The sequence below is a fragment of the Orycteropus afer genome, unplaced genomic scaffold, assembly GCF_000298275.1.
Source record: "Orycteropus afer afer isolate SDZICR_OR568_19922 unplaced genomic scaffold, OryAfe1.0 scaffold00174, whole genome shotgun sequence".
In the NCBI taxonomy this organism is placed as follows: domain Eukaryota; kingdom Metazoa; phylum Chordata; class Mammalia; order Tubulidentata; family Orycteropodidae; genus Orycteropus; species Orycteropus afer.
In genome coordinates, this window is record NW_006921761.1 from 1,157,241 (window position 1) to 1,182,296 (window position 25,056).

The following is a 25,056-nucleotide window of genomic DNA, read 5'->3' on the forward strand; positions in this document are numbered from 1 at the left end:
GGGGCGTACGGGGGCCCCCACGGTGACTCTGGCACAGCCCTGCCTGCAGGGACAGCTTGCTGAGCGCTTGGCGTGCCAGGGCCGAGTGCCAGCAAAGGGGCACGTGAGGAGTCACTGAGCAGCTACAAAGGAGCCATGCCAGGAATGTCCTGCGGGACCCTTCTGGGTCCCTGTCCCCTGTGCTCACAGCTGCCACCTCATAGTGGGGTCTCCGGGAGGATGTCGTGTCACAGTGCCAAGCACGTAGCTTGCACCCCTGGATGCTTTTCCCTAGGTAGCGGGACCGCCTTGGAGGGGGGGCAGCACCTTGGTTCTGTGTTTGCCGTGATGGTCTTACAGTTAGAGGCCCCTTGTTGGGTAAGCATCCGAGGCCTCACACCCAACCCGACTCCCTAGGCTTGTCACTGTCTGGAGCCTCAGCGTCTTTGTCTCTGTACTGGGATGACTGGGATCCCTCTGTGGTAGCCTGATCAGAGCAGTGTGAACACCACCTTGTATTTTTCCCTCCCTGCCCCTCATCCCCTGGGTTGGCTCCACAGTTTGATTGACAGCTGTGTCTAAGGACCTGTTGCCTGGAACCCTGTGCTGCCCCTCCTACTTACTACGTGGCCTTGGCCTCGGCTTGCACGTCTGCCCAGGGCGGATTGGAATGGGTGGTCACTCTGACATCAGGGAGTTCTCTGACTCCTCAACGTGCCACCCCTTTGTCCTTGCAGGGCTCCTAGTCCAGGGAGCAGGGGAGGGAGCCTGGGAGAGACCCCTGCACGGTCCTGTTGGGTCTGATTATCAGGAACAAGACCTTGGTACTGGTCTCACCCATGGGAAGGAGCTGGGAGTGGAGGAGTTAGTTGTATACACTTGGCCAGAGCCATTAGAGCGCCACGCCCACAGGCCAGAGGGGCAGCCTCCCCTGGGCTGCTGAGGGGAGGCGGCCTTGCCCACTGGCCTCAGTCGTCTTGACCACAGACAGAGCAGACCACAGACAGAGCAGCCCGGCATGTCGCCTTTGCCCAGGGTCAGCCTCAGCTCTGCCAGTCACCCTCTGAGGGGTGGGGATGGTATTCCGGTGCAGGTCTGCCTGGAGCAGATGGTATTGGAATTCCAGCTATGTGGCTGCTCCACCCTTGGCCTTTTGCTTGAACCTGGAGCCTCAAGTCCTGCTGTGAGGCATCTGGGGTGGAGAGGGCTTTGCGGGAATCAGCCTCAGGGGGCAGGGCCTCCCACCCTTCCTGCTTAGGCCATTGGTCAGAGCCCTCAGTGCCAGGCTATGGGCTGGGCATGGGGGAGACAGCCCCGGGGGCCTAGGGTTGGTGCGTGGGTGGGTGGTCCCTGCCATGGAGGGTCAGGAGAAGCTTCAGGGAGGAGGTACACTCAGACCTTAAAGAGAGGACAGTTTCCCCAGGCAGGGATGGCTGGGAGGTGTCTCGTAGGAGGGACCCAGGCCAAGCCTAAGGCGTGTGGAGACCCTACGTATCTGTCTCACTTTATAATTTAAGGGTGTGCCCTGGGAGAGCTGTACAGAGTGGCAAAGACGGGGATCGCCACCCTCTTCCCCTCTTGGGGTAGCAGAAACTGAACAGCCTGCTCCTGGTTGATAGCGGACCAAGGCTGGGGTGGACAGGGGCCATTGTTCCCCGGCCTGGAGTCGTCCCACCACCCCCAAGCCTTCCTAACTTTCAGTCAGAAGGTTCTCAGATGTCAGACCCTGGAGAAAAGTCCCTGTGCTGTACGGTGTGGAGACCGAGCCCCAGAGAGGACTTGTGATTGGCCTGTGGCTGCCTGGCTGACAGTAGGCTCTGTAGACATTAGAGACGGTGGCTGCTTCCCGCTGTGCCGGACAGACCAAACAAGGTGTAGGTTACTCTGCTAGGCTGGTGGAGGAAGTCGTGAGGTTCACTAGGTGAGTCCCACACACACACCGGGTGCTGGACACATACAGGTCCTGCACCTCGCAGCTTCCTTGAGCCTCTAGAAACCCACATGGAGTCTGCAGAGGGGACAGGGTGCTGGGCCCCATCAGGGAGCCTAGGGACTCACCAGGAGGTATCTGTGTTGTGCTGCACTGCTTGGGCAAGTGTCTTCCTCCTCAGGTCTATGGAATGAGGAGTTGGGGCTGAGTCTGTAAGCTAGCTTCCAGTTGCAAGGTTCCATCAGGGGGTCCTAGGAACCCTGGGGAGGGTGGGAAGGCACCATCTCCTCCTCCAGTAGGGGAGGAGGGACAAGACGGTTTGTCAGGAATGGGCCTCCACTCATCTAATTGCTTGATGGTGCCCCGTGCATACCCTGCTTGGAACCAGCAGGGTTGTGTTGGCTGCTGGGCACCCAGTCTTTGTCCAGCAGATACCTCCTGGGAGTGGGGGCTGGAAGGGCTGATGGGCTGCATTCCGGGGGGCACTGTGGTTGTGCTTGAGTTAAGGTGGTTTTTCTTTGCCCTCGTTGATTTATAGAGTAAAGGAGAGAGTTTTCAAACAGTAGGCATGGCTGGGTCTAGGCAGGCCAGGCGAGTGATTAATCTTGGTTTGTTGCAGCTGACAGCCAGGAGCAAGAAATAATAAAGGTTTGCAGGCGGGGAGGGGTGGGTTGGGCTGCCCACTCTCGTCCATCAGCAGGGAGCACAGACGCAACTTCCTTTGGCCTCTGAGTGTCCCCTTGTTGGGTCAGCATCTGACGCTGCAAACTCTTTAACAGCCTCATCATGGCCTATGGCCCCGCGGGTGAACCACACGGGTGCGCACAAGGCCAACGGCCTCAGAGCACAGCGGGGTCTGCACAGAGTTGCCGACTTCCCTGCCTGGCATGACCTCCAGGCCAGAATGTCTGGACTTCAGTTACCAGCCTCTTTCCCCAGCCCTGCCCCCAAGGGGCTGAGCAAGCCTCAGGGAAGGGCAGCGAGTGAGGAGGAGGGCACAGCTGCTGCCCAGTCCTGATCAGAGCCCCCTGGGGACCTGTGGGCCTGCCCCGTGGGCCGCCCGAGGACAGAGGAGGGAGGTGCTGCGACAGGAAGAGAGGTGGGGCTGGGCAGGCGGGCACAGACACAGACAGCTAGTCATTCAGTGGCAAGTGGCAGCAGGGCTGTTGGATGTCACATGGGAGGGGTGGAGGGGTGGAGGGTGGAGGGCCGAGGCAAGGCGGGGAGCAGAGTGAGAAGTCGTCCATGCTGAAGGAACAGCTCTGGAAGACACACGCCGCCTACTTTCAACCCACAGTGTCTGGTGTACCCCATCACCAGCCGCCCACTCCCCAGAATAAAGGCAGCAGCAGGCAGCCGTGAAGACTCAGGTTCCTGGTCCCTCAGGCCTGGGCTCTTGAACCGCAGCTCCACCTTGCTGGCAGGGTGGTCGTGGGCAGAGACTTAGCCTCCCTGGGCCTCGATTTCCTCCTGTAAAATGGGTGCCATATTAATGAAGAGACAGTATATGTGAAGGGCTCGTCACGTACCACCCGTGGTAAGGATTCAGCCCGTGATACCTTCGTTAAAGACTCGCAGAGCCACGGGTTGCTAGGGCAACAGCTCGGTGTGGTCTAGGGCCATGTGGGTTGTCTGGGTCCAATTTGGAAGTCTCTTGTCACACGCCCACATCCACTCTTACTGTGGTGGAAGTTGATGGTTTACACTGGCCACAGTGAGAGAATTCTTGGCACTGAGACTTTGAGTTGCAAAGACCTAAATTCAAATCCATGCCATCCCTTTCTGGCTCTGTGACCTTGTATAAGTCACTTAACCTCTGATCTCCCAGTTCATTCCCCATCGGTAGCTGGGTTGATGGCAACCTCATCGAGCATTCCTTTTGTCCCCGTCATGGTTGGGCTGCCCTCCACGTCTCTGGACATCACAAGTCAGCCCAAGCTGGGCTCTGGTCTCGTTCTCACTACGAATCACATTTGCAGCAAGCTGAGAAAAAACGGGATTTGGGAACAGAAAGAAACCTAGTAGAGCCCTGCCAGTGCCAGGTACGAATGGAGAAGCTGAGGCCCAGAGCGGCGAAGAGCTCTGCCCTCTGATCCCAGACCAGACCCTGTTTTCTGGCTGCATCTGAGCTACACGTACCATGTGGAGGGGTCCGCACCTTCTGCCTCAGCCCGAAACTCATCCTTTGAGGGCTGGTGGAGGGAAAATGAACTTTCTGTCCAATTAGTCTGCAACGGGTTTTCTCCTTCTGAAAAGGTTGAGAGGAAATGTCGCAATTAGGCACCGCTGCTGTAGGCAAAACAGACTCCTCACTCCCCCTTTGCGGGGGCCGAAAGGAGGCCGGTGAACTTTAAAACGTGGATGCCTCGCAGCGTGACAGCGCGAGCCACTGAGAGGGCGCTGTGAGGAACAGACATGGCATTTCCCTTTTTCAGAATTACTGAGAAAACGTGCCCAGCTCCTGCTACTGGTGAGCATTGCCAAGCACAGGGCCCTCGTTTATGAACAGCGCCCCGCCCCAGACACCACGGTGAGCCTCGGTGATCTGGAGCCATGGGACCCAGGTGACCCGGGTTCAGATCTCAGCCGTCCCTTTCACTAACTAGCGGTGGGGCCCCAGAGCAGGCTTTGATTTGCACCCCTGCATTCTACACTGACTAGTGCTTAAGGCCTAGGCTGTTTACCAAAAGGGCAGTGGTTTGAACCCAGCCACTGCCCCACAGTAGAAAGACGTGTGGTGACCTGTTTCTGGGCAGATGACAACCTTGGACAAACCCTATGGGGTGGTTGGACTCCATCCAAGAGTGGGAACTGACGCAATAGCAGTGGGTTTAGGTTTTGGTACCGTACTGTGCGAGGAGCTCTGGTAGCATAGTGGCTAAGACACTTGCCTGCTAACCAGATGGCTGGCGGTTCAAACCCACCAGCCACTCCTCGGAAGGAAGGTTGGGCAATCCTACTTCCGTAGTGATACTGCCTCGGAAACCCAAGGAGGGGTCGCTATGAGTCGGGGCCGACTCGACGGCATATAACAACAACAACCGTGCTGTGCGAGAGCCCTGGTGGCACAGTGGTTAAGCACTCAGCTGCAGACTGAGAAGTTGGCAGTTCAAACCCTCCCACAGCTCTGTGGGAGAAAGACCTGGCATCTGGTCCTGTAGGGATCACAGCCTAGGAAGCCCTGGGGGGCAGTTCTCTGTCCCGTGAGGTCACCGTGGTGGGAAATCGCTCAGCGGACCCCAGCAGCAGCACTCTGCTGTAGCACGTGTGGGGTTGCTGTGAGTTGGAAGGAAGTTGACAGGGACCCGTTTGCTTCTGTTTTGTGCCTGCGTTTTGGAGATCCCACTGTAGTTCTGGTTTGTCGAGCGGTTTGCAGAGCTGTGTGGGTGGGTCCAGACTCCCACTCGAGCCCTGTGAGCACTCCGAGTTGCTGAGACGTGTGGTCATTGATACCTGTGGCTGCCAGGCTCTCCCTGTGATAGTGGTTCTGCAGGGAGCGTCACGTGACTAGTGAGTGTCCTTCGGCCTCGGGGCCTCTCCCAGAGGAAGCCTCCCCCCTCCTCCCCACCGGCTGAGCCGGTCTCTGGCCATTGGAGCCCCGGGCACCTGAGCCAGATCCAAGAGCAGGTCCCAGGCTGGAGTGGGCCTGGGTGCTTTCCTGGGGCAGCAACGACATGTGGAAGGTCAGAACCCTTAAGTCCCTCCCCCCAGCTTATGGAAGCTTGCAAATAGGAGTTTATTCTGTCCGACTCTGCACTGACGTGTCAGGCTGCAAGACCCAACTGTGGGGGTCCAGAGGAGAAAACCGGGACTCAGGGAGGTCCAGGGACCTGTCCCAGGCAGTATAGCCAGGAAGGGATGGAACCAGGCTCCTTCCTGGGCCACACACACACACACACACACACACAGCCTCTTAACACAGCTGAGCTGGAAGGTCTTGGTTCTCACCAAGTGCGGGGCTGAGGCCGGGGACCGCCTGGGGGTTTCTGGTGATAGGAGAGGGAGCTGAGGGCAGCTTAGAGGCCTGATGACCCATCGGGGCCTTTGGGCTTCATCCTGGGATGCTGGCTGCCGATGTGTGTGGAAAGCAGGCTGCTGTGAGGATCGAGACAAGGGCAGTGGGAGCAGAAAGCAGAGACGTTGGGTGGTCGGAGTAGTGAGATGGAGCGGCGAGCAGTGAAGACTCACTTGCCTGTCTCCCGGCAGCTGGGTGAGTGGTGGCGCCGCCAGCTGCGGTCCGGTTTTGGAAAGAGCAGGAAGATTGCCTCCTAACTCACCCCCCTTCCACCGCTGCCCCAACCCCCAAGGCAGGAGGTGCCCACCTCGGCACGGCCGCCACGGTCCATCTGTTCTCCGCGTGCCCGCCCGGCCCCACAGCGCACATGTGCCCCTTGAGTGGGCCCAGCTTCCGTTGCTGACCTGGCTGTCTCCCCTGAGCTGGGCACACGGCATTATGCTGTGCACCCAGGGGTCCCTGGGCCTCCCCAGTGTCTGAACCATCCTGATTACATTCCCAGCCCACAGAAACCTGCTCTGTGGCTTGGCTGCCCATCACCAGGAAACCCCTCGTGGCCCGAGAGCTTCCTTGGAGGCACTGGGTGGTCTCTCCAAATGAGAAAAACATTTCTTTCCAGTCACATTGCTAGCATCTTATTAATAAGACTTACTCAAAACTACTTTTGCAAAAGCCATCCGGGACTGAGGTCGTGGCAGGGACTTGAGGGAGAGCCAGCGAGGTGATGCAGAGACAGGCTGTCAGGGCAGGTGCATCAGTGGGCGAAGGCCGTGGGGGCCGGAGGGCCAGGCCTGGCAGCCTGCTTGGCACCTCTGACCCTCAGCTCCTGCTCAGCCCCAACGCTTGGGTGCCGTGGGAGCAAAAGCTCTCTCTGAGCTCTGAGGGGCACCAAGGCCAGGGTACTAGCTAAAGCTGGTGCTTATCCCAGGAAGGAGTGTGTGATGGAGGGTCTCGTGTTGCTGCGAGCTAGTGAATGACTCCCAGGCCCCAGAGAAGGTGTTCCCCTAGAAGTGTTTGACGGGGCTGGAAGCGACTGGCTTCGTAGAGCAAAAGGCCAAGATGCAGGGTTCGACTGTCCCCAAGACTTGGAGGCACGTGGCAGCCAGAAGGGGCAAGACTCAGCCGAGTCAAGTGCCTGGCTTTCAGACGGGAAAACTGAGATGCTGGATGGGAAAAACAAGTCCTGCTTACGTCTGATGGTGAGTTGCTGGCAGAGTCCAAATGCTCCAGCTCCCAAGCAAGGGTTCTCACCCTTCTGAGCCCCATAAACACTGTAATTTCTTTTCCCAGTTTCTAAACTTCATTGATGTCTGAGACTGATGGATAAAATCAGTTGTTAGGTTTTATAGCTTCATCTTTTCTCCTCCAGTTCAAATGCTAAAACCATAGACAGGACGTTTGGCTGTGTGTGTTTGGCACACGCCCATCACGCATTCATGTACGCACGCCCATCGCGCATTCATGTACGCACGCCCATCGCGCATTCATGTACGCACACCCATCGCACATGCACGTACGCACACCCATCGCGCATGCACGTACGCACACCCATCGCGCATGCACGTACACACGCCCATCGCGCATTCATGTACACACCCTTGCACTCTGCTGGGTGCACCCCTGGTTCTTGATGCCTCCAATATCGGCAGCTCCCCCTGGAGCAGCCTCCATCATCCTTCCAGCCATGAGAGCTTTTGTTTGTTTGTTTGTTTAAGATCACTTTACCCAAGAGGAATATCAGAAACAATCGGGTTTGGCAAAGCCCATGGATTAGAAATGCTTTAATTAGAACATTTTTCCCCATTGTCCCTTTGAAGAAGTCTCCCACTGCTCAGAGCTCCGGGAGGCTAGGGCTCAGCCTGCTGTATCCCCAGCACGGACTTGCTGGGCAGGGTATCCAAACAAGGCAACAGTGTGGCTCTCACCAATGTCTTGCTGTGCGCCAGGCCCTCACCTGGCTCAGGAGATGGGGACTTGTCCGACTTGGAGCCTGCAGTCCAGCCAAGGACACGCCGGTGGATGAGTGCTGTGATGGAGGGAGGAAGAAAGGAAGTCTGACCATGAGCATCTTGGAAAGCTTCCCGGAGGAGGTGGCATTTGAGCAGGGCCTTGAAAGATAAGATTTTGAGAGGAGAAAACGTGAAAAATAATTTCCAGGGGAAGCAACAGCCAGCTCCGAGGATGTTTAGGGTTAGGGTTCAAAGGGAGGCCTGCGATGGCCCCTCTCCCGATTGTGCCAGCTTGAGTTTACAGTTGTTCTTCCGTATGAGCCCACTCTTGGCTGAAATGACCAATTGTTTGGTTTTCCCTTGGCACCAATAGGGCCCTTTTCTTCTGTTTTGGAACATCACACACTTGTCATGTCTGGGAAACACTAAGGTACGTAAACCCAGCAGCCTGCTTTCTGAATGGGACCTCTACAGCCGAGGCTGCTGACACTGACCTTCGGGGCTGAGGTCTGACATGGTGGTGGCACCTGCTCTGTCCCTTCTGTGGCCACGGGATTCTGGTCACCAGAGGGTTCGGCACATGGCAGGGACTCAGGAAATTTGGGGGTTGTATTCAGGAGAGAAGTCGTCATAGAACATTCAGAGTGGAGCACGATTGTAGTAAGATGTAGTTGGAGCGTCCAGCCCGACTCTGTGCTGTGTCCACGTGCATCCGTAGGAAAACTGTGGAAGGCACCGCGCCAAGTCATGACTCACAGGGTCTGTGGGTGGCGAGATGACAGGTGATTTTTGTCCTGTTTGGCTTGTTTGTGTTTTCCAAATTTTCCACAGTGAGTCTCCTTGATAATAGGGTTGAGTTTTTTAATGAGGGAGTAGGATGGATGCCTGTTGACGGTGGTGTTGGGACAGCCGGTTCTGACCTCAGCTTCTCTGTGACTTACTTCTTCTCTGTACCTCGGCTGATTTGGTCTCTAAACAAGGTGGTCCCTGCAGACCGTGCAGTCCTGGCGACAGGTGGATGCCAGCAGCCAGGACCCGTGCTCAGATCCGTTCTGCCTATCTCAGGCTGCGACCTCACCCTCTGCATTTGTCCGATGAGGATACTAACAGTGTAACTGTCAGTGTGTCGTATCTGACAGGCCTAGTGCAAAGCACACGGGAGATCACGGATGGCGGCCATGCTTCACAAGCCCTGCCGCCCGGTCAGTTCTCTCCAGATCCCTCTGCATCCCGACTTCACCCTCAGGGAATGGTGTCAGAGAGGTGAGGGCCAGGCCCGCAACTACCTTCGCATGACACCCTATCGCCCCCCTAGCTTGCCAAGTGCGAGCCCCGCACAGCTTCCCAGGGACAAACACGTCCACACGGTGCCAAGTGGGGTCGTGCAGTCCCTGGTACCTGGTGTCAGACATTGATCTGAATGGGGCTCTGCTGAGTGTCTCCTGAGGCAGGCAGAGTTTTGCCAGCAATGCTGATTGAAACTGGAGGCAGCATGTGGGTTCTGACACGCACAGTGGTAACCACCAAGGCAGCAAACACGAGACGGTGGGACCCCCAAGCACCTCAATTTCACATTCAGAGTCACCAGAAATTAGCACGATCTCTTCACAAATTCAAAGCTTCAGGATAGGAAAATACTTTTTCCTACCCTGCATTGTACCGACCTGACCCAAACAAAAATCTCTTCTATGAAGAAACTAGGGTTGACTGTTTTTATTCTTCACAGGAGCCGCGTTTTTAAAAAGCAATCCGTTCTGATAGTAACTCAATTACTTCCAGCCATGCTGAAAAAACCTGTAATTAATGTGGTCAAACCCCAGCCAAATAATAAAATGAACGCTGTGCTGTGTATCAGGGCAGAAATCAATTTCATTAGGGAGCTCAGAGCTGGAGATTCAATTTTGAGAAAATTTTCCACCCTGTGGAAAGAGGTGGTCAGGAGGCTGTGGAATGAATGCCCCACAGGAGACAACTCGCTGTCAGCCCAGTGACCAAGGGCCGACAGTCACCTTTCAGAGCTGTGTTTCCAAACCTCCCAAGTGTGGCCAAAGCCAGTGGGGTTTTGCTGCTTAATGTTGTTGGACAGTGCCCCTTTGGTTTTGCTCAAAAGGTGAATGTTGTGTGCGTCTGATGGCACCTGCGTGTCAGTAAGATCCTGTCCTTTGAGACTTGGGAGGGAGGTGGAGGACCAGGAGGTCAGCAGGGAGGCAGGTGTGTACACCTTCATGGGAGTCGTGCCCAGACCACAGGATGCAGGCCCCTGGGTGGGCCCTCAGGATACCATCAGCCCCCACTGTGTGAGAGACAGCAGCTGCTGGGGTGTGAGCCGTGGGAGCGCCCAGGGCGGAGAAGGAGAAGGGCAGGAAACTGTGCCCTGTGAGCACCACTGGGGGTGCAGCCTCTCCTGTCTGCTCCTGCTCCCATCTTCCTGGGTCTGGGGGACCTTCCCAGGGCAGAGGGGCTGGTTGTGGCCAGCAGGAACCAGAGCTCAGAGCTGGGGCTGCTGTCCGTAGGCTGCAACACCTGAGATTTCAGGCCAGGACGTGCAATAACTTTGCCACAGGCACAGATGTCTGCGGTTGGAAGGGTTGCTTTGGTGGGGAGTGAACCCTCCCACGCTGGGGAAAGCTGGACACTGAACGCTGTAGGTGGTATAACGGAGTTTCCATCATTGGGCAGGACGAGGACGGTGGTTCTTGAACTTGGGCGTGTATCAAAATCTCGTGGAGAGCAAGTTAGAAGCAGGTTCTGGTTCCGGAGCAGCCCAGCTGCCCTAGGCTTACCGGGCACCGTTGGAGAAGCTGCCCCCTCAGCCCTGGGCTCAGGTTCCTTTCGTTTGGTGTCTTTACAGCCGCCACCTCCTCGGCTGTGCCAAGCTCTCGCTCAAGGCTTCGATGCGGACAGGACCTTGGGCTCCTCTAGTCCTGTCCCTCATCACACAGAGGGACAAACCAAGGCCCAGGGCCAAGGCTGGGACCCAGGCCCCTGCTGCCTAGTCCAGAGCGCCCTTTTGCTTTCAGAGGGCCTTGAGGGACATTGCAAAAGACACCCCCTTTCACAGATGAAGAAACCGAGGCCCGGGTCCCCAAGGACCAGTGGGGATTTTCCTCAAGGAAGCACCGTCACCCCGACTGTTTGTAGCGGGCCCTTGCCAGGGTGTCTGGGCAGCTTGCAGTCAACCGTGCCCCTCTGAAATTCCAGGGAGAAGAAAACCTCGGGTGTGAAACACAGGGCAGCTGAACAGGCAGATCTGTTTGAACTTGTTGCTCTGAAAGCCTTCTCGAGTTCTCCTCTTTACACTGATTTCTGTAAGCAGAGCAGTTGGACCCGGGGCTCTGTGGGCGGAGAGACCCCCCGCAGGGTAGTAGGTGGCTGGGAGGGCCGGGGCAGGTGGGCATCATACTATGCTCATGGCCAAGGCCCCAGGGTGACTTGGCCACAAACAGTCCTCAGGAGGAGAACTAGGTAGTGGGGGGCTGCTGCTTCATCTCCATTATCCCTCCCCACCCCTGTCACTGAGGGCTGGGCATTCTGGCCCCCGACTCATTGCAGACTCTGCCCCTGTCTGAACCTCGGGGTCCTCCTCTCCTGACTGACGCAGGACACCAAACGGTCTCCCTCAGAAATGTGGGCAACAGATCGATGCACACAGTAGGCACGTAATGAATGCCACAGACCCCCAAGCCCAGGATTGGTTGCAGAGGGACCTCTCCCTTCGTTGCTGTGTTGCCTGCATGTTGATTCCCACGTGGGACAACACCCCTCCGAGAGTGTCCTGAGGTGCTGCTCGATGGCTCCAGACATTGACCCCAGAGAAACACATACCTGTCCAGTGTCACCCGGCAACAGAGCCAGGGCCGGGCCCAGCCAGGCAGGAACTACCCAGCCGCCCTCGGCCAGCCCAGACAGGAGGCAGCCAGCAGGACAGACCAGCTGGGCCACGACTTGTCAGGGGCTCCCAAGGAGTGGAGCAGAGCGAGGTGAAGCCCGTGCACACCCCGAGCCCTGCACATACCAGTGTCTTCAGAGAGGTACCCCACTGACGCCCCATCCAGCCCTGCCGAGGGGTGAGGGAGCTCTGGTGGGGTAATGGTTAAGGCATTTGGCTGCTAACCTAAAGGTTGATGGTTTGAGCCCACCAACTTCTCCATGGAAGAAAGATGAGGCAGTCTTCTTCCATAAAGATTTACAGCCTTGGAAACTCAGTGGGGGTCACTAGGAGTCAGAATTGACTTGACGGCAGTGGGTTGGGTTGGGTTGGGTTGGGTTGGGTTGTGCTGGACCTCCAGGGACATCCTGCACACATCAGCACCTCTGAGCCTTGGACGCCCACTGCTCAGGCCTCAGGACAATCCTTACGGGTGAGTGGTGAAAGCACCCTTCACGGAGGAGGAAACTGAGGCACAGAGAGGGTCACAGCTCAGAGGCGGCAGAGTGGATTGTCAGCCCCGGTCTGGGTCGCCCTGCCTCCCCAGGCACGCCGAGGCCAGGCGCTGGCTCCTTTGCTCCTGTCTTGTGAGGCTGTCCTGTATGTCCGTCCCTCCCCCACCCCACCCACACTGGGCCACTTTGTCTCCCTGTCCAGCTCCGCCTGTGTTGACCCCAGGTTTCCAGCTCCCCCTTGCCTATAAAGGCCTCTCCTTGGGGACTGGGTCTCCCCCGAGGCTGCGTGGTACCTCTTTGGAGCTTCCTTCAGACGTCATGTATTGTCCCCCGTCTGCTAGGTGCTTGGAAACAAGCTGGAGCCATTGACTGGCAAGTTCTTTGCTGTGTCTTAAGCCCTTAGATAAGGACCAAGGGGACCTGACGTCTGTCCACCACCGCAATTCCTGTGCAGGTTTTCAGTACCCTGATGGCCACCGTTCCATTTCATAAATGAAGACTTCAAAGCACAGGTGATGACAAGCAGTGTGGCTTTAACCTCAGCACTGCTGACGTCTCAGACAGGCTTGTTCTCGGAAATTGGGTCATCCTGCCTCCGTTAGACATCAGCAGCACCCATGTCTCCAGATGTTGCCCAATGGCTGTGGGGTGGCAGAGTCACCCCTAATTGAGAACCACTGCTCAAAAGGGCTGGGAGGGGCAGGTCCTCCATAGAAGGGACCACCCTTGGCCTGAGGGGATTCTTCAGGGACAGTCAGTAGGAAGCCTGCTTTGTTAGGCCCCAGGACTCCTTGTAAACAGGGCGTGGTGGGCGTGTCTGACCTCTGCCTTCACCAGGTGAGAGAGATTCACCATGAGCATCAGCCCAAGGCTGGTCCCTGTGAGGTGCAGGTCAGACGTACCTCCGTACCTCCTCTCTGCAACCTTTCCCCAGTCCCAACACCAGCTGTCCCTCCCCCGGCACTCTCCACTTCTCTGCCGGGTTCGATGATTCATTGCAGCGGCCACACAGAACCAGGCAATACTTGGGATTTTGGGGTTTATTAGGGATGGAACAGGCTACGGTTCTTCTGTCAGGACAGCTTGTCAGTTGTGTCCACAGGTGGCCTGCTGGGGCTGGCCTGGCCTCTGTTCTGCTCAGGCACTCGAAGCTCTGCCGCTCCCCCGGGAATCTCCCAGAGGCTCCGTCCTCCCCGAGGAAGCCTCCGGCCCAAAGCGGCTCAGCACTAGGGCTCTCTGGGCCAGCAAGCCTAGCTCCACCCACAAGCGTCAGGAGGCCACCTCGCAGCCAGCAGGCTACCTGGCTGAAGGCACTCGGTGTTCTCGCTCAGTGGGCCTGAGCCGGGAGCATCTCCCACTGGTCTGGTTCTACTTCTCATCTCTCGACATCTCTCTCCTGGGTCTAGGAGGTCCCAGTACAGGGAACCCAGATCCAAAGGATGCGCTCTGCCAGTCTCTTTTTCTTGGTGGTGGGCAGGTCTTCCTCCTGCCACCGCCCCCGGTCCGCCTCTGGGATACCCTATTTTGAGCCTAGTGGGTGGCAAAACTGACCAATTTTTTCATAGGGTTCCATGCACCTTATTTGCATGGTCTCCCCCCTTCAAGGGTACCATGCACCTTTTTTGCATCAGCAGCAAGCTGTCCAATCCCCTTGGAGGGGCACAAGCACCTTATTTGCATAGTCCCGCCCAGTCTTTTTGTAGGAGTTACAGGACCACAGCTAGAAGGCCCATATAAAAGCAACCCATCACACCACATCTGTCACGAGACAGCCGTCTCGAATCCCACGCCCTCAGCCCGATCACGTTTGACTTCCTTAGTTTTCTCCTGAGGAGACTGCCCCAAATGGCTGGCTTTGACCTGCTTGCTGTTCTCTGTGGCACAAGACAGACCTGCACCTCCACATTCACCGTGACAGGAGTCTGCCGGCTCTCCTACCCCGCGGGGGCTTTTCGTTCCAGTTTACCGAAGGGCTCGTCATGTGCCTATAAATCAAGTCACTGGGCTTCGCGGTGTTTCCATGTCGTTAGCCGTAACCCGGCACAGGTGTCTTCAGCTTGTCTTGGGGAGGTGGTGGGTGGCATGTGGGTATTGGGGTGTGCCCCCTCACGCTCACTCCCTTGATTCTGAGAACATCTCCGGCAGGGCTCTCGATGCCACCTCTGCTCACTGCACAGGTGGCAGGGCTCGGGAAAGCCTTGTGCTGTGGCCAAGCAAGCTGCTTCCTGTCTGGTCCTCAGTCTCCTCCTGTGGCCGTGGACGGGTTTCTCTTAGGCTTAGCCATTCTCACCTTCTGTCTGAAGCCTCAGGGTGTGCCAGGCTGGGGCGAGGGAGCCTTTGAGGTCTTCTGAGAGACACAGAGGTGGCCAGGCTTTGTGCACGAGACCTGCTCAGGCCCTGCGTGAGTCACTGGGCCCCAGGGTTGACTGTAGAAATACCTGCCCCCGATGTTGCTGCGCTGTCCTGTGGGTGCACGGCAGACGGTACGAGCCAAGGGGATTCTGTTTCCGCCGAGAACCCAGGGCCTTGCCTTCTCTGCGGCTGATTCTGTCCTCAGAGGCACAGCTGACCAGTCGCGCACCCTCTCTTTCCACTGTGCTCAGGCAGGAATGGGGGCTGCATGCACCAGAGCCCACCGGGCGGCCTGGGCTCCGGAGTTCTGTGGCTGGTGTGCGTCTCCCCTCCACCCTCAGCCACTGCATCACCCAGCAAGTCACCTCAACCCCTGCCTGTTTCCTCACCTGTGGATTGAGTCCAAGGAGACCCATCTCTTGGGGTTGCTGGGAGGATACGCACACAGCTCCCGGCAGTGGGGACACGGACACAGGTCGTGACTGGGTCACCCATCACCCCTTGGGCTGCTTCAGGACAGAACTTGTCCACAGGCAGGCTTGGCAGGCAGGCACTGTGAAGAAGACTGCTTTTAAAATCCCAGGGAGAGAGGGGTTCGTCCATTCTTCCCTGTGGTCCTGCTCCTGCGTGGTGGAGTGCCCCCTCGGAGTTCCCCACGGCTCTGCCCGTCCTCGCTGGCTCTTCCTAGGACCAGTGCTGACTGGGCAGAGCAGCGCTCCGTCTGGGAGCACCGCGGCCCCCTGCCCGCCTTGGGAGCATACAGCCGAGGCATTGGGCCTCGTTTCCGTGGCCGGGGCTGAGCCTCACTAGATAACTGCCCGGTGGGTGGGTGGGTGGATGAGTGACAAAGAAGGTGATGGGTGTTGGGGACAGATGAGGCTGGTGGCTCTGTGAGCACTCCGAACAAGGAACAGGCATCTTCCGTGGAGAGTGGAGAGGCTCCCAGGGGACTCGTGGGAGTTGGGGTCTCTCCTTGGCTGGTTGGCAGGGAGGGGGAGAACGGGTCAAGTTCCCACAAAGACAGAGCCTGCCACGTGTACCCAGTCACATGCTGAGGGCCCCAAGGGAACAGGCTGTCACCACGAGCAGGATTCCCACCCGGGAGCTCACAGAACTGCAGAAGAGCCAGTCTGGGGCGAGAATCGCCCACAGGCTCCTAGACGCCTAGGCCAGAGCTGGTGTGAGCACGGCCAGCCTGGTGGCAGCGTCAGGGCCTGAGTGCCCAGCTGAGAGCACAGGGTCCATGGTTGAGACATGGGTTCAAATCCTATCCAGCCTTGTTCATGGGACAAGGCCTCCCTGAGCCTCTGTGTCCCCATCTGCCAACAGTGGACTCTGCGGCTCAGATGAGGGACCAGGTAGTCATTGCTCAGCCTGGTGCCTGGGGCACAGTGGGGCTCCCCAGCACTGTGTGTCATTAATCCGGAATGGACAGTGGGGGGCAGTGGAGAGACAAAAAGTCCCGAGGGTGTTACTGTCAGGAGAGCAGCTCCGGTCACCTGTGAGCGGAGGTGACCAGAACTCGCCTCACCTGTGATGTTCTACCAGGTCTGCGTGCCAGCCCCTGAGGGCGCCTTCCCTGCCTTCTCCCGCATAAATATTATATGGGAGTATTTTTTAACTCGTTTCATCATGAAAAGAGGTGATTTAACGTAACTGTTACCCTAGATTCTTCATGAAATATGCATCAGGCCATTAGGGCTGAAAGGGAGAGGTGAGCCCTGCTCCTTGGTGGCCCGGTGGCAGCTGCCGGCCAAGGGATGTTAATTAAAGCGGCGATTCGTGGTGGGGCCAGCCTGTTGTTACTAAAGCGGCGATCCCGAGGCAGCGGCCTGTTACTAGGCTGGTGCTGGCCAGACGTGTTTGATGACCCAGGAGGAGGGGTCTTTCTGTGATGATGACGCACCATCTGAAGGCCACAGCAGCCCCGCCCCCAGCCTCTGCCCGCCACAGGAGACTCATCAGCCGGGTCACCGCCAGAGACATCCCTAATTGTGACTTTGCTCTCACAAGATGCCCTATCAAAGGAGATGGGCTGACACGCTGTTGGCAGCAGCCTGTCGGAGCTCCCCGGGGACGGAGGCCTTCCCAGACACGGTGACGGTGACAGTGCCGATGGCAGCGTGACCTGCCTCAGAGGGGCAGGGCAGGAGGTGCGGCTGGAGCCCGCCCACCCTGGCCAGGATGTTCCCTTCTCCAGCCTGTTTCCTCCAAGACATCAAAGGGGTTCCAGGCGGCCCCCATCTTCCTTTAGCTCTGAAACACCACGTGCAGAGCAGCCAGAACCCCCTGTGATGCTGGGTACAGGGTACCAGGCGCCTCTGTCCCCGTAGACGTTTTAGTCCTCGCCCCTTCTGCTGCTGGCCCTTTGCTGGTCGGGAGTCACTCAGCCCATCCCGGGCAGCTGGTTGTCCATCTTCAGCACTGGTAGGTGGGCTCGCCCTCATAGGGACCTGGGGTCAGTCTCTTGGGTGTGTGTTGACGAAGCTGCTGCCTTTGCACTGGCCGAGGGTTAGGAGACAGTCTAGAAAAGACAGCCTGCTCACCTCTGCAGACCCGTGACTGGCGCTGTTCCCACACCTGCCACCCAAGGCTGGTGACTCGGGCTCGCTCTGTCGAGACTTGCTCTCCCCGGGCCCTGGAGTGGCGCCTTCTCTGTGTGTGCACGCTTGGCCTTCGCTCACAGCTGCTCCTTGTCTCCTGGACCTGCCCCCCACCCTGCCAGGTGGACGCTGTGGGGAAGAGGCTCGGACATGGAGCCGTGTGCTGGCAGTCTGTCGCCTCTTGCTTGACCTCACATGGGGGGTGGAGGGTTAAGGCTGGGCTTCTCTTGGCTACAGAGAGTACCAAGGTTAGGGACACTGGCTCTGGGAAGGGCCCTCCTGGCTACTGATTGTTGTGTGACCTTGGCCCTGAAGGTGGTCCCAGCTGGTGTCCAGTGGGCAGCAGGGGACAGAGGGCACGAGGCTGTGTCATCGCCACAGAGCGTGCTTATCTCCTGGGACCCAGGACCTCAGAAGCCTTCCAGTTACCTGCCCACGATGCAGTGGGGACAGGGGCTGAAGCCCAGAGAGGCGTGGGATGGCCCAGCATCCAGACAGTGGCAGAGTGCAATGCGTGAGCCCAGGAGGAAGGACGGTGCGGCCGCGGACTGGGGGCTTATAGCACCCGAGTTCTGGTCCCAGCTCTGTCTTGGTCTCTGAGCCTCATTTCCTGGCCCTTCAGCATGGCCTGGTCAGGAAGCTTAATCAGGTGTGTCTGGGAGGGACAGACAGTACCACCAGGGTCAGGAGTGACTCCGGGAGGCACCTGGCCTGGCAAGACGGAGGTGTTGGTGGGTAGCCCTGGTGACCGTTTGGTGCCCACAGCCTGGGAGCAGTCAGTTGGCTCTAAGTTATTGTTAACTGTCACTGCCCCCTTCCTTGCTGGATGCCTTTCAAAGACAAGCCAGTGTGAAAATGTCACCTTCCTGTGTGGCTCTTCTCCTCCTCCTCCTCCTCCTCAGTTAAACAGCACCCCACCCCACCGTCCTCCCCAGGGTGCTGGCAGGAACCCTGGCACACGTGTGCCACCGCAGTCAGAGGGTGAGAACCACGAAGGTGGACTCGCACAGGGGAGTGACGCGCCGAGGGTCGCGGCGCCCTGCTGCACAGCCGAGTCCGCCCCCAGGCGCCCCTTCTGCAGGCACGCCGAGCACTGGGTCTCCGAGAACAGAGCTTTGAACTCTTCGGCTGTTTTCCTGGGAGTCTGGGAGTGGTGCGAACAGGCCGAGCTCGGCTGCTAGCCAAAGATGAGGGCTTCCAGGCACCTCAGAAGGAAGGCCTGGCAATTGGCCGACATCCCTGTGAGCACAGCTCGGCTCTGACACCTGTGGGCTTGTCTGGGCTTCCTCTGGTCCACCAGAGCCCCTTCCAGGCTGATTCAGACTTGTGGCCCCCCCACGTCGGGCAGGTGGCGGTCTCCCCACGTCGGGCAGGTGCGTCTTCACTTCACTCACTGATGTTTCAAGTTCTTTGTTCACTGCGCCCCTTTTTCTTCTTAGTGGCCTAAGCAAGTGCGCCTCCTGCTTCTCGGGCAGTGAGGTAATTCTCCCGTGAAATGACCCTTCACTGAGGAGCAGAACTTGCCACGGGCGCTGTAATTAGAACATTGCCAGCCTTGAAAAATCTTGATTTAAATTTCAATTCTTCACAGGAATTATTCTCTCTTGAAACCTAATTGCTCCGCGAACGATTTCCTTTGAGCCAAGGGTGACATCTCTAAATACATTATTATGAGCAGATGCTTGGCGCCTGCACATCATTAAGCGTTTGTTCTACCCATTTGAAAACGGGCGCGGAGTCCAAGCTAACGTACTAATGGAGCGGGTGGTGGGGGCTTGGGGATCCCGGACCCCAGGAGGTGCCATGCGAGCTTCCAGCACCCCTCAGGAGCAGCAGAGGCAGTAAGAGGAGCTTGGTGTGTCCAACCCTGAGGCGGGGGTGGGGAGGGGCAGGAGGTGGCCTTGGCCTTCTGGAAGCCCAGGGACAGGCACAGGAGAAGGGCCAGGGCTCAGAAGCCCCAGCTTTCTAAGTGACCGACATCCAATAGCCTGGATCGCACTTTAGAAACTGAAGCATCCAGTGTGGTGGCCAAAGCAGGATAGCAGTCCACCCTCAGTTAGTGGCTGCGTCTGATCCCATGCCTCACGTCCACAGCAATAGTGAAAAGTCTATTTTTAACATTAACGACGTACATCTGGCAGTGAGGGACGCCAAGGCTGGAGGAACACTAGCTGGGATGGCTCAGTGTTCTGTCAGCTTGGCTGGGCCCTGATTCTCAGTGATAAAACTTGTCAGGAATGTAATGATGCGGTCATCCTCCATTTTCACACAACGACCTGGTCTTTTGGAACTTAACTGTCGATAGCGAGGAGAGGATGTGATAGGATCCGAAAAGGCCAAGAGCCGAGCAGGCAGGGCCAGGGCCGCCTCGGCAAAGGCAGGGTGATGGGGAAGTGAGTGTCCGATGTGGCTGGACCCCTGGCTTGAGGTGGAAGAGGCCCACTGCGGCTGGCAGCTGCGGACAGGAGCCGTGAGGGCTGCGCCCCGCCTGCCCAGCATGCTTGTCAGGTTGGGCTGCAGGCCACGGGCACCATCAGCCCTTTCGCCCCCAGTGCTTCAGGTGGTCTCCTCCCAGCCAGACGCAAAGCTGGCCTGGTGAGTACAGAGACCAGATCCAGCCCTGGTAGCTCACGGGAACTGTGAGAATGGATAAGTAATTACAACTCGAAAGGTGTGTGCCAATGGAGGTGTGAGTGTCCTTGTGTAGTCGGGAAGGAAGGAGGATCTGCTGAGGGAGTCCTGGAAGACTTCCTGGTAGAGGAACACTGAAGCTGAGTTTATCAAGCAAAGAGGGAGCACTGTAGGCAAAGAGCCTGTATGGGGCAGAGCTGAGTAAGAGGGTACATTCTACCCACACCCCATTGGTCAAAACTAGTCACATGGCTATACTGGCGGCAAGGGAGTCTGGGAAATGTAGTCCTTGGGCAAGTATCCCCTTCCCGTGACAGTTCCCTACTATGGAAGGGGGCGTATCAGTTGTTGAAAGACAGCTCACCCTCATCCTTAGCACACTGTTTCCTCGTGTACAGACTGGAGGTGATAACCCTGCTCTGCCCGCTGATCATGGTGCCGTGGACTTGTACCTGCAAAGTGAGACCTAAGCAGGTGTCAGCAGCAGAGACAGGAAGAGGTGGCTCATTCCTCCCCCGAGGAAGCACCAGAGGCCCCTCCATGTCAGGGTCCGGCTTCAGGGGCAGTGCTGGGTGCTGGGCATGTCCATGCTGGAGTGTGCCGCTGTGTTTTGGCTGGGCCTGGGGCTTAGTCTTGGTGTGGAGGTGCCACTCTGCCTGTTCCTTGGCTGCATGTCTCTTAGGTCCCAAAGCACCCAGAGCTACCAAATCTATGCATATCAGCAGGTATTTGGCCGTGGGCCCAGTGTGAAAGGGCCATTCTCGGGGCATGGCCGGGAGTGCACGGTGCCACTTAGTGTGAAGCCAAGGCGAGTGGCTGCCCTCCTCATCCCCAGCGAGGTGGCACCCTTGGCCTCTGCCATCCTGCACATCTTAATAACCTCTGTGTTTTGTTCTCAGGAGCAACCAGGGTTTTATGCACATGAAACTGGCCAAAACCAAAGAGAAGTATGTTCTGGGTCAGAACAGCCCCCCGTTCGACAGTGTCCCGGAAGTCATCCATTACTACACCACCCGGAAGCTGCCCATCAAAGGGGCCGAGCACCTGTCCCTGCTCTACCCCGTGGCTGTGCGGACCCTGTGAGCAGACCGGCCCCACCTGCTCTGAGACAGAGCTGAGACTTGGAGCCGGAGGCCCCCGCGACCGTGCCGGCCCGGTCGCTGAGGTGCCCAGTCTGTGTCATGTGTATGGTACTAGCACATCACTGCATGTCTCTAGGATGCTGTCGCCGCTCGTGGGGGCTGGCGAAGGCCCGCATCAGGACAGCGGGACGGTGACCACGTCGCCGTCGCCCCCGCCCCCGCCCCCCGCCCTGAACGTCTGTGGATTCAAATGTTTGTAAATCCAAAGAGCTGCCGGCAGGAGGCGCACAAGCAGAACAGCTCCCCGGCTGCCGCCACATCACACCTGTGTACGGGGCAGAGTTGACCGCCGGGGCCCCACCGGCGCCGGAGCCCAGCCTACTGTCAGCAGGCCCGGGTCCCCCCACCCCCCAGTGTGTGTGTGTCTGTGAGTGTGTGCACGGAAGGGGGAGAACGTGGTCGCACACAGGTGTGAATAAACCCTAATCTACTCGTAGTCACTCAGTGTAACCAGTAGGAGGTCTTCAAGGAATCTGCGGTCAGAAAGAGGCTTCACTTATTTATGAATAGGGTGTGTAAATAAAAGTCATTTAATACACGTTCTTGGCCCGTCCTTCATAGATACGAGCTGCGGGGGCTCCTGCGGCAGGGCGGTGACCGCCTGCTGCTTCTGGTCCCCAGGGCAGAGTGTCCTCTCCAGCCTGGGTGGTACGGCCCCAGGGGTGCTGGGTGCCACAAGCAGTCTACCCTGGGGACAGGGCTGAGCGGTGGGGGCGTGGGACGCAAGGAGCACCCAGTGTCCAGAGGGGTTGTCTCCGCCCAGAGAGTCGCTGTGCGGGAAGGTGCAGCCAGGCCCTGCGTTCAGGCCCCGGCAGTGGGTGCGGTCACACCGTCCTGCATCAGGTGACCCCTCCGGTGCACAGCCCTGGCCATCTGCAAAGGGCCGTCCTCAGAGTCAGCCGGTCGGTGCCATCCCGTGAGGCATACAAGACGGGAAACCCAGGGAAGGCTTGTGCCTCACGTTGGCTCGCGTGGCCCGCAGGCAGCAGAATCCTGGTCTCGGGACACGGACCCACTGGTCACCCACAGTGCTGGTACTTGTACCCAGATTAAACACGTGCACACACTCACACACGCAGGAGCAGGGACTCTTCCCCGACACGCAGGCCGATGCTAACAAAGTTGGGGAGCTGTCAGCACTCAGTCTCCCCTCCTTGCCTGCCCACCTGCCAACCCCACTGCGGTTCCACGCGTGCTGCAGACGTGGAAGGAGTAAGCAGGAAGCGCATGGCTCCGTCTGCCGGTGACGTGCCAGCAGCCCAGGGCCTGGCCCAGCACACAGCAGCTGCCTGCCCGGGGGGTCTGAAGGGACCGCTGTCCCAGCGTACACGGGCCTCGTGCACGGGGCTGCGCGTGAGCTGCCAGGGCGGAGACGGAGGCCCAGAGGACAAGCGCTGGCCAAGGTCACCTGGCCAGCTGCCACGGGGCAAGACCAGACACTGCCCAGCTTTAGGCTGCCACCGTGGGTTTCAGCAGTCGCTGGTCAAAGTCATCAATGGTATTTCCTTGGTGATCAGTCCCTAGTGACTAGGCCGGATCATCCTGAGCCCTTGTTTTTGGTCCAGCAGGCCCCCAGCCCCTCCCATCAGTGAGGCAAGGCATTTGACTGCTAAGCAGAAGGTTGGCAGTTCAAACCCACCAGCCACTCCTCGGAAGGAAGACTGGGCAATCTATTTGTGCGAAGATTTACCGCCTTGGAAACCCAATGGGGGTTCGCTATGAGTCGGAACTGACTCGGTGGCAGTAAGTTTGGTTTGGTGATTGGTCCCCAGTGACTAGGCTAGATCACCCTGAGCCCCTCCCACCAGTGAGGCAAGTCAACCTGCCCGAGCTGCTGGGCCCCCCTTGGCTCCGTCTAACCTGTGTCTAGTCTCCAGAGGAGCCAAGCCTGACCCTCTGCCTGTTGCACATTCTCTGAAACACCCTTCAAGGCAAGAGACCCTGCAGTGATTCCGTGTGGGAGTGAGGAGTTGGCACTTGGTCCAAACAGAGGTGCCAAGGGTGGCCGGATGCCAGGGAAGCCCTGTTGGAGGCTGGGGGTCAGGGGGCGGGCGACCTCACCCCCCAACAGGCAAGCTCAGGCCGGGCCTGCACAGGGCACTTCCTGGGGCCGCAGGGTCTCCAGACAGTTCTCCGAGGCGGCTTCTCTCGAGGCAAGGCTCCACGCTGTGGTCGGAGGAAGCTGGGCTGCTCTGCCCTCTGGCCCGGGGCGCCCTCCCTCCCCTTCATCTTCCTGAAGCCTCCGCGGGCGGCCTGCCCGCTCCTGTCGCCCTTGGTGCGGCCGAGGACCCGCTACAGGATGGGAGCTGCTGAAAGGAATTTTGTCCTTCGTTTCACGAACCTCCCTCCTCTTCCTCTGATTGTGGCCGTTTCCTCTGCCCGCGTGCATTCGTGTTTGCTTGGACGGCTAACAATTGAGACTGCTTTTCCCTTTCAGAAACATGGCAGTCGGGCTACTGGAGTTGGTTTGGTTTTTGTTTTGGCTTGCTTTTTCTTTTTTTCATCTGTTGCCAATTAATGGGGAAAAAAACGAGCTGGGTTTCTTTGAGGAAAAGAAAAAGCTCACTGCCACACAATCTCTCGCCCTTAGCATTTTGTCTTGGAACAAAACCTCCTGCCACTATGGGCCTCTCTGCTCGGAGCCACGGTACGGTGCCGCCTCGGCCGGCCTCATTATCGGCTACAATACGCCAACCACTTCAGCAGCTCTGTCCTTGAGCTCTGCCAGTCAAGGGCCTTTCTGCAGCCCCCCAAACAAGATGCCGTCCACTGAAAGAAAGGAGGCCTTGCTTGCGGGGAAGAGAGGGCCCACCTGCCTCTTGATCCGAGGTTCTACGGGGCATCTGAGGTCCCAGAAGAATCTGGCAGATGTAGCATCCACTCCTGAAATGAGAGAAGGCCCACAGAGCAGTCTCTGCCCAGGAAGGTGGAGGGAAAGGCGCCGAGTCCTCAGGAAGCCTGGGCTAATCGGAGCTGAGCGGCGCGTTACCGTCAGCGTAGCTCCGGCCAGTGGTCCTTTGGTGCCAGGGTGTGAGCGAGACGGGGGTTCGGATCCAGCCTCCAGCAAGGGCTCCCATCAACGGGTGGAACGTGCTGCAGTCGCAGGACCTACAGGTCCCCTCCTAGATGGTGTTGAACCCTAAGCTCTGCCTGTGTCAGAGAAGTGGCCGACGTCACTCAGCAGCCAGCCAGCCTCCCAGGCCCTGGGGACAGTGTGTGCAGAAGCCTTGCAGCCACCAGTTACCTAGACTTGGCACTGGGTGCCCACCAAGGGTTCTGGTTAAATCGTGAGTGCTGGCCAGCTCACCAGCCCGCCTGCCTCTTCACGTTTCCAGAAGCAGTTACCAGCAAAGCCCAGAGGGCCAAGCTGTCCAGAGGTAGGCTGGCACAGTACATACTTTCAATTAGGGGCACCTTCCAGAGAGCCTCCCAGGTGCCAGCCCCGGCCCGTCCAGGCTGAATCACTGCCAGGAGCCGGGTACCAGCCACGGAAATTTGTGTAAAGGTCTAATTCTGTTGTGCAGTAACGTGTGTTTCATGTGGCGCTCTGAATAGACGAGTCCCCTGTTCAAATGCACCTTGTTGAGCAGGCATGTTAATTTCTTCAAAAGGCAGCCGCTGCAACAGGATCTAACAGGACTGACTGCCTTCGGCTCTGGAAAGGTGGAGATGCTGATATCATCCCCCACAGGTGGGTTGTTACCAGAAAAAAGGAACTTTCCTCCTTCCCAACTACAAAGATGTCCGAGCCCTAATGAGCTCGTTAAAATGGGAACCAATTTCTTTGTTCAGCAAATACTCATGGAGGGCCTCCTGGTCCTCGAGCCCAGCCCCTGGCTGCAAGAAGTTTCCAGTCTGTGGAGGAAGACGGACACACACGCACATACACTGCAGAGGTGGATCTAGGGCATTACGGGAGCCCAGAGGAAGGGCCATTAGATCTCTGTGCCGTAGTCAGAAGCGGGGCTTTGAAGGATGAGTAGGAGTTCACCAAGGAGCCTGGAGGGAGAGGTGTTCCAGGCAGAGGTTACAAGTCGCAGGGTCATCAGAGGACCTGAACAGCCTGCCGGGA

At 58.0% G+C, this 25,056-nt stretch overlaps 1 protein-coding gene across 1 annotated transcript in view; it reads left to right on the top strand.

The window, feature by feature from the left end:
- The window catches only part of SHB (SH2 domain containing adaptor protein B), a 141,842-nt gene extending 120,917 nt beyond the window's left edge, over positions 1-20,925 (top strand). Inside the window, 1 exon segment of the mRNA XM_007946877.1 lies at positions 20,742-20,925. Coding sequence (XP_007945068.1) covers positions 20,742-20,925 — 184 coding nt within the window.
- Positions 20,926-25,056: the final 4,131 nt, after the last annotated feature.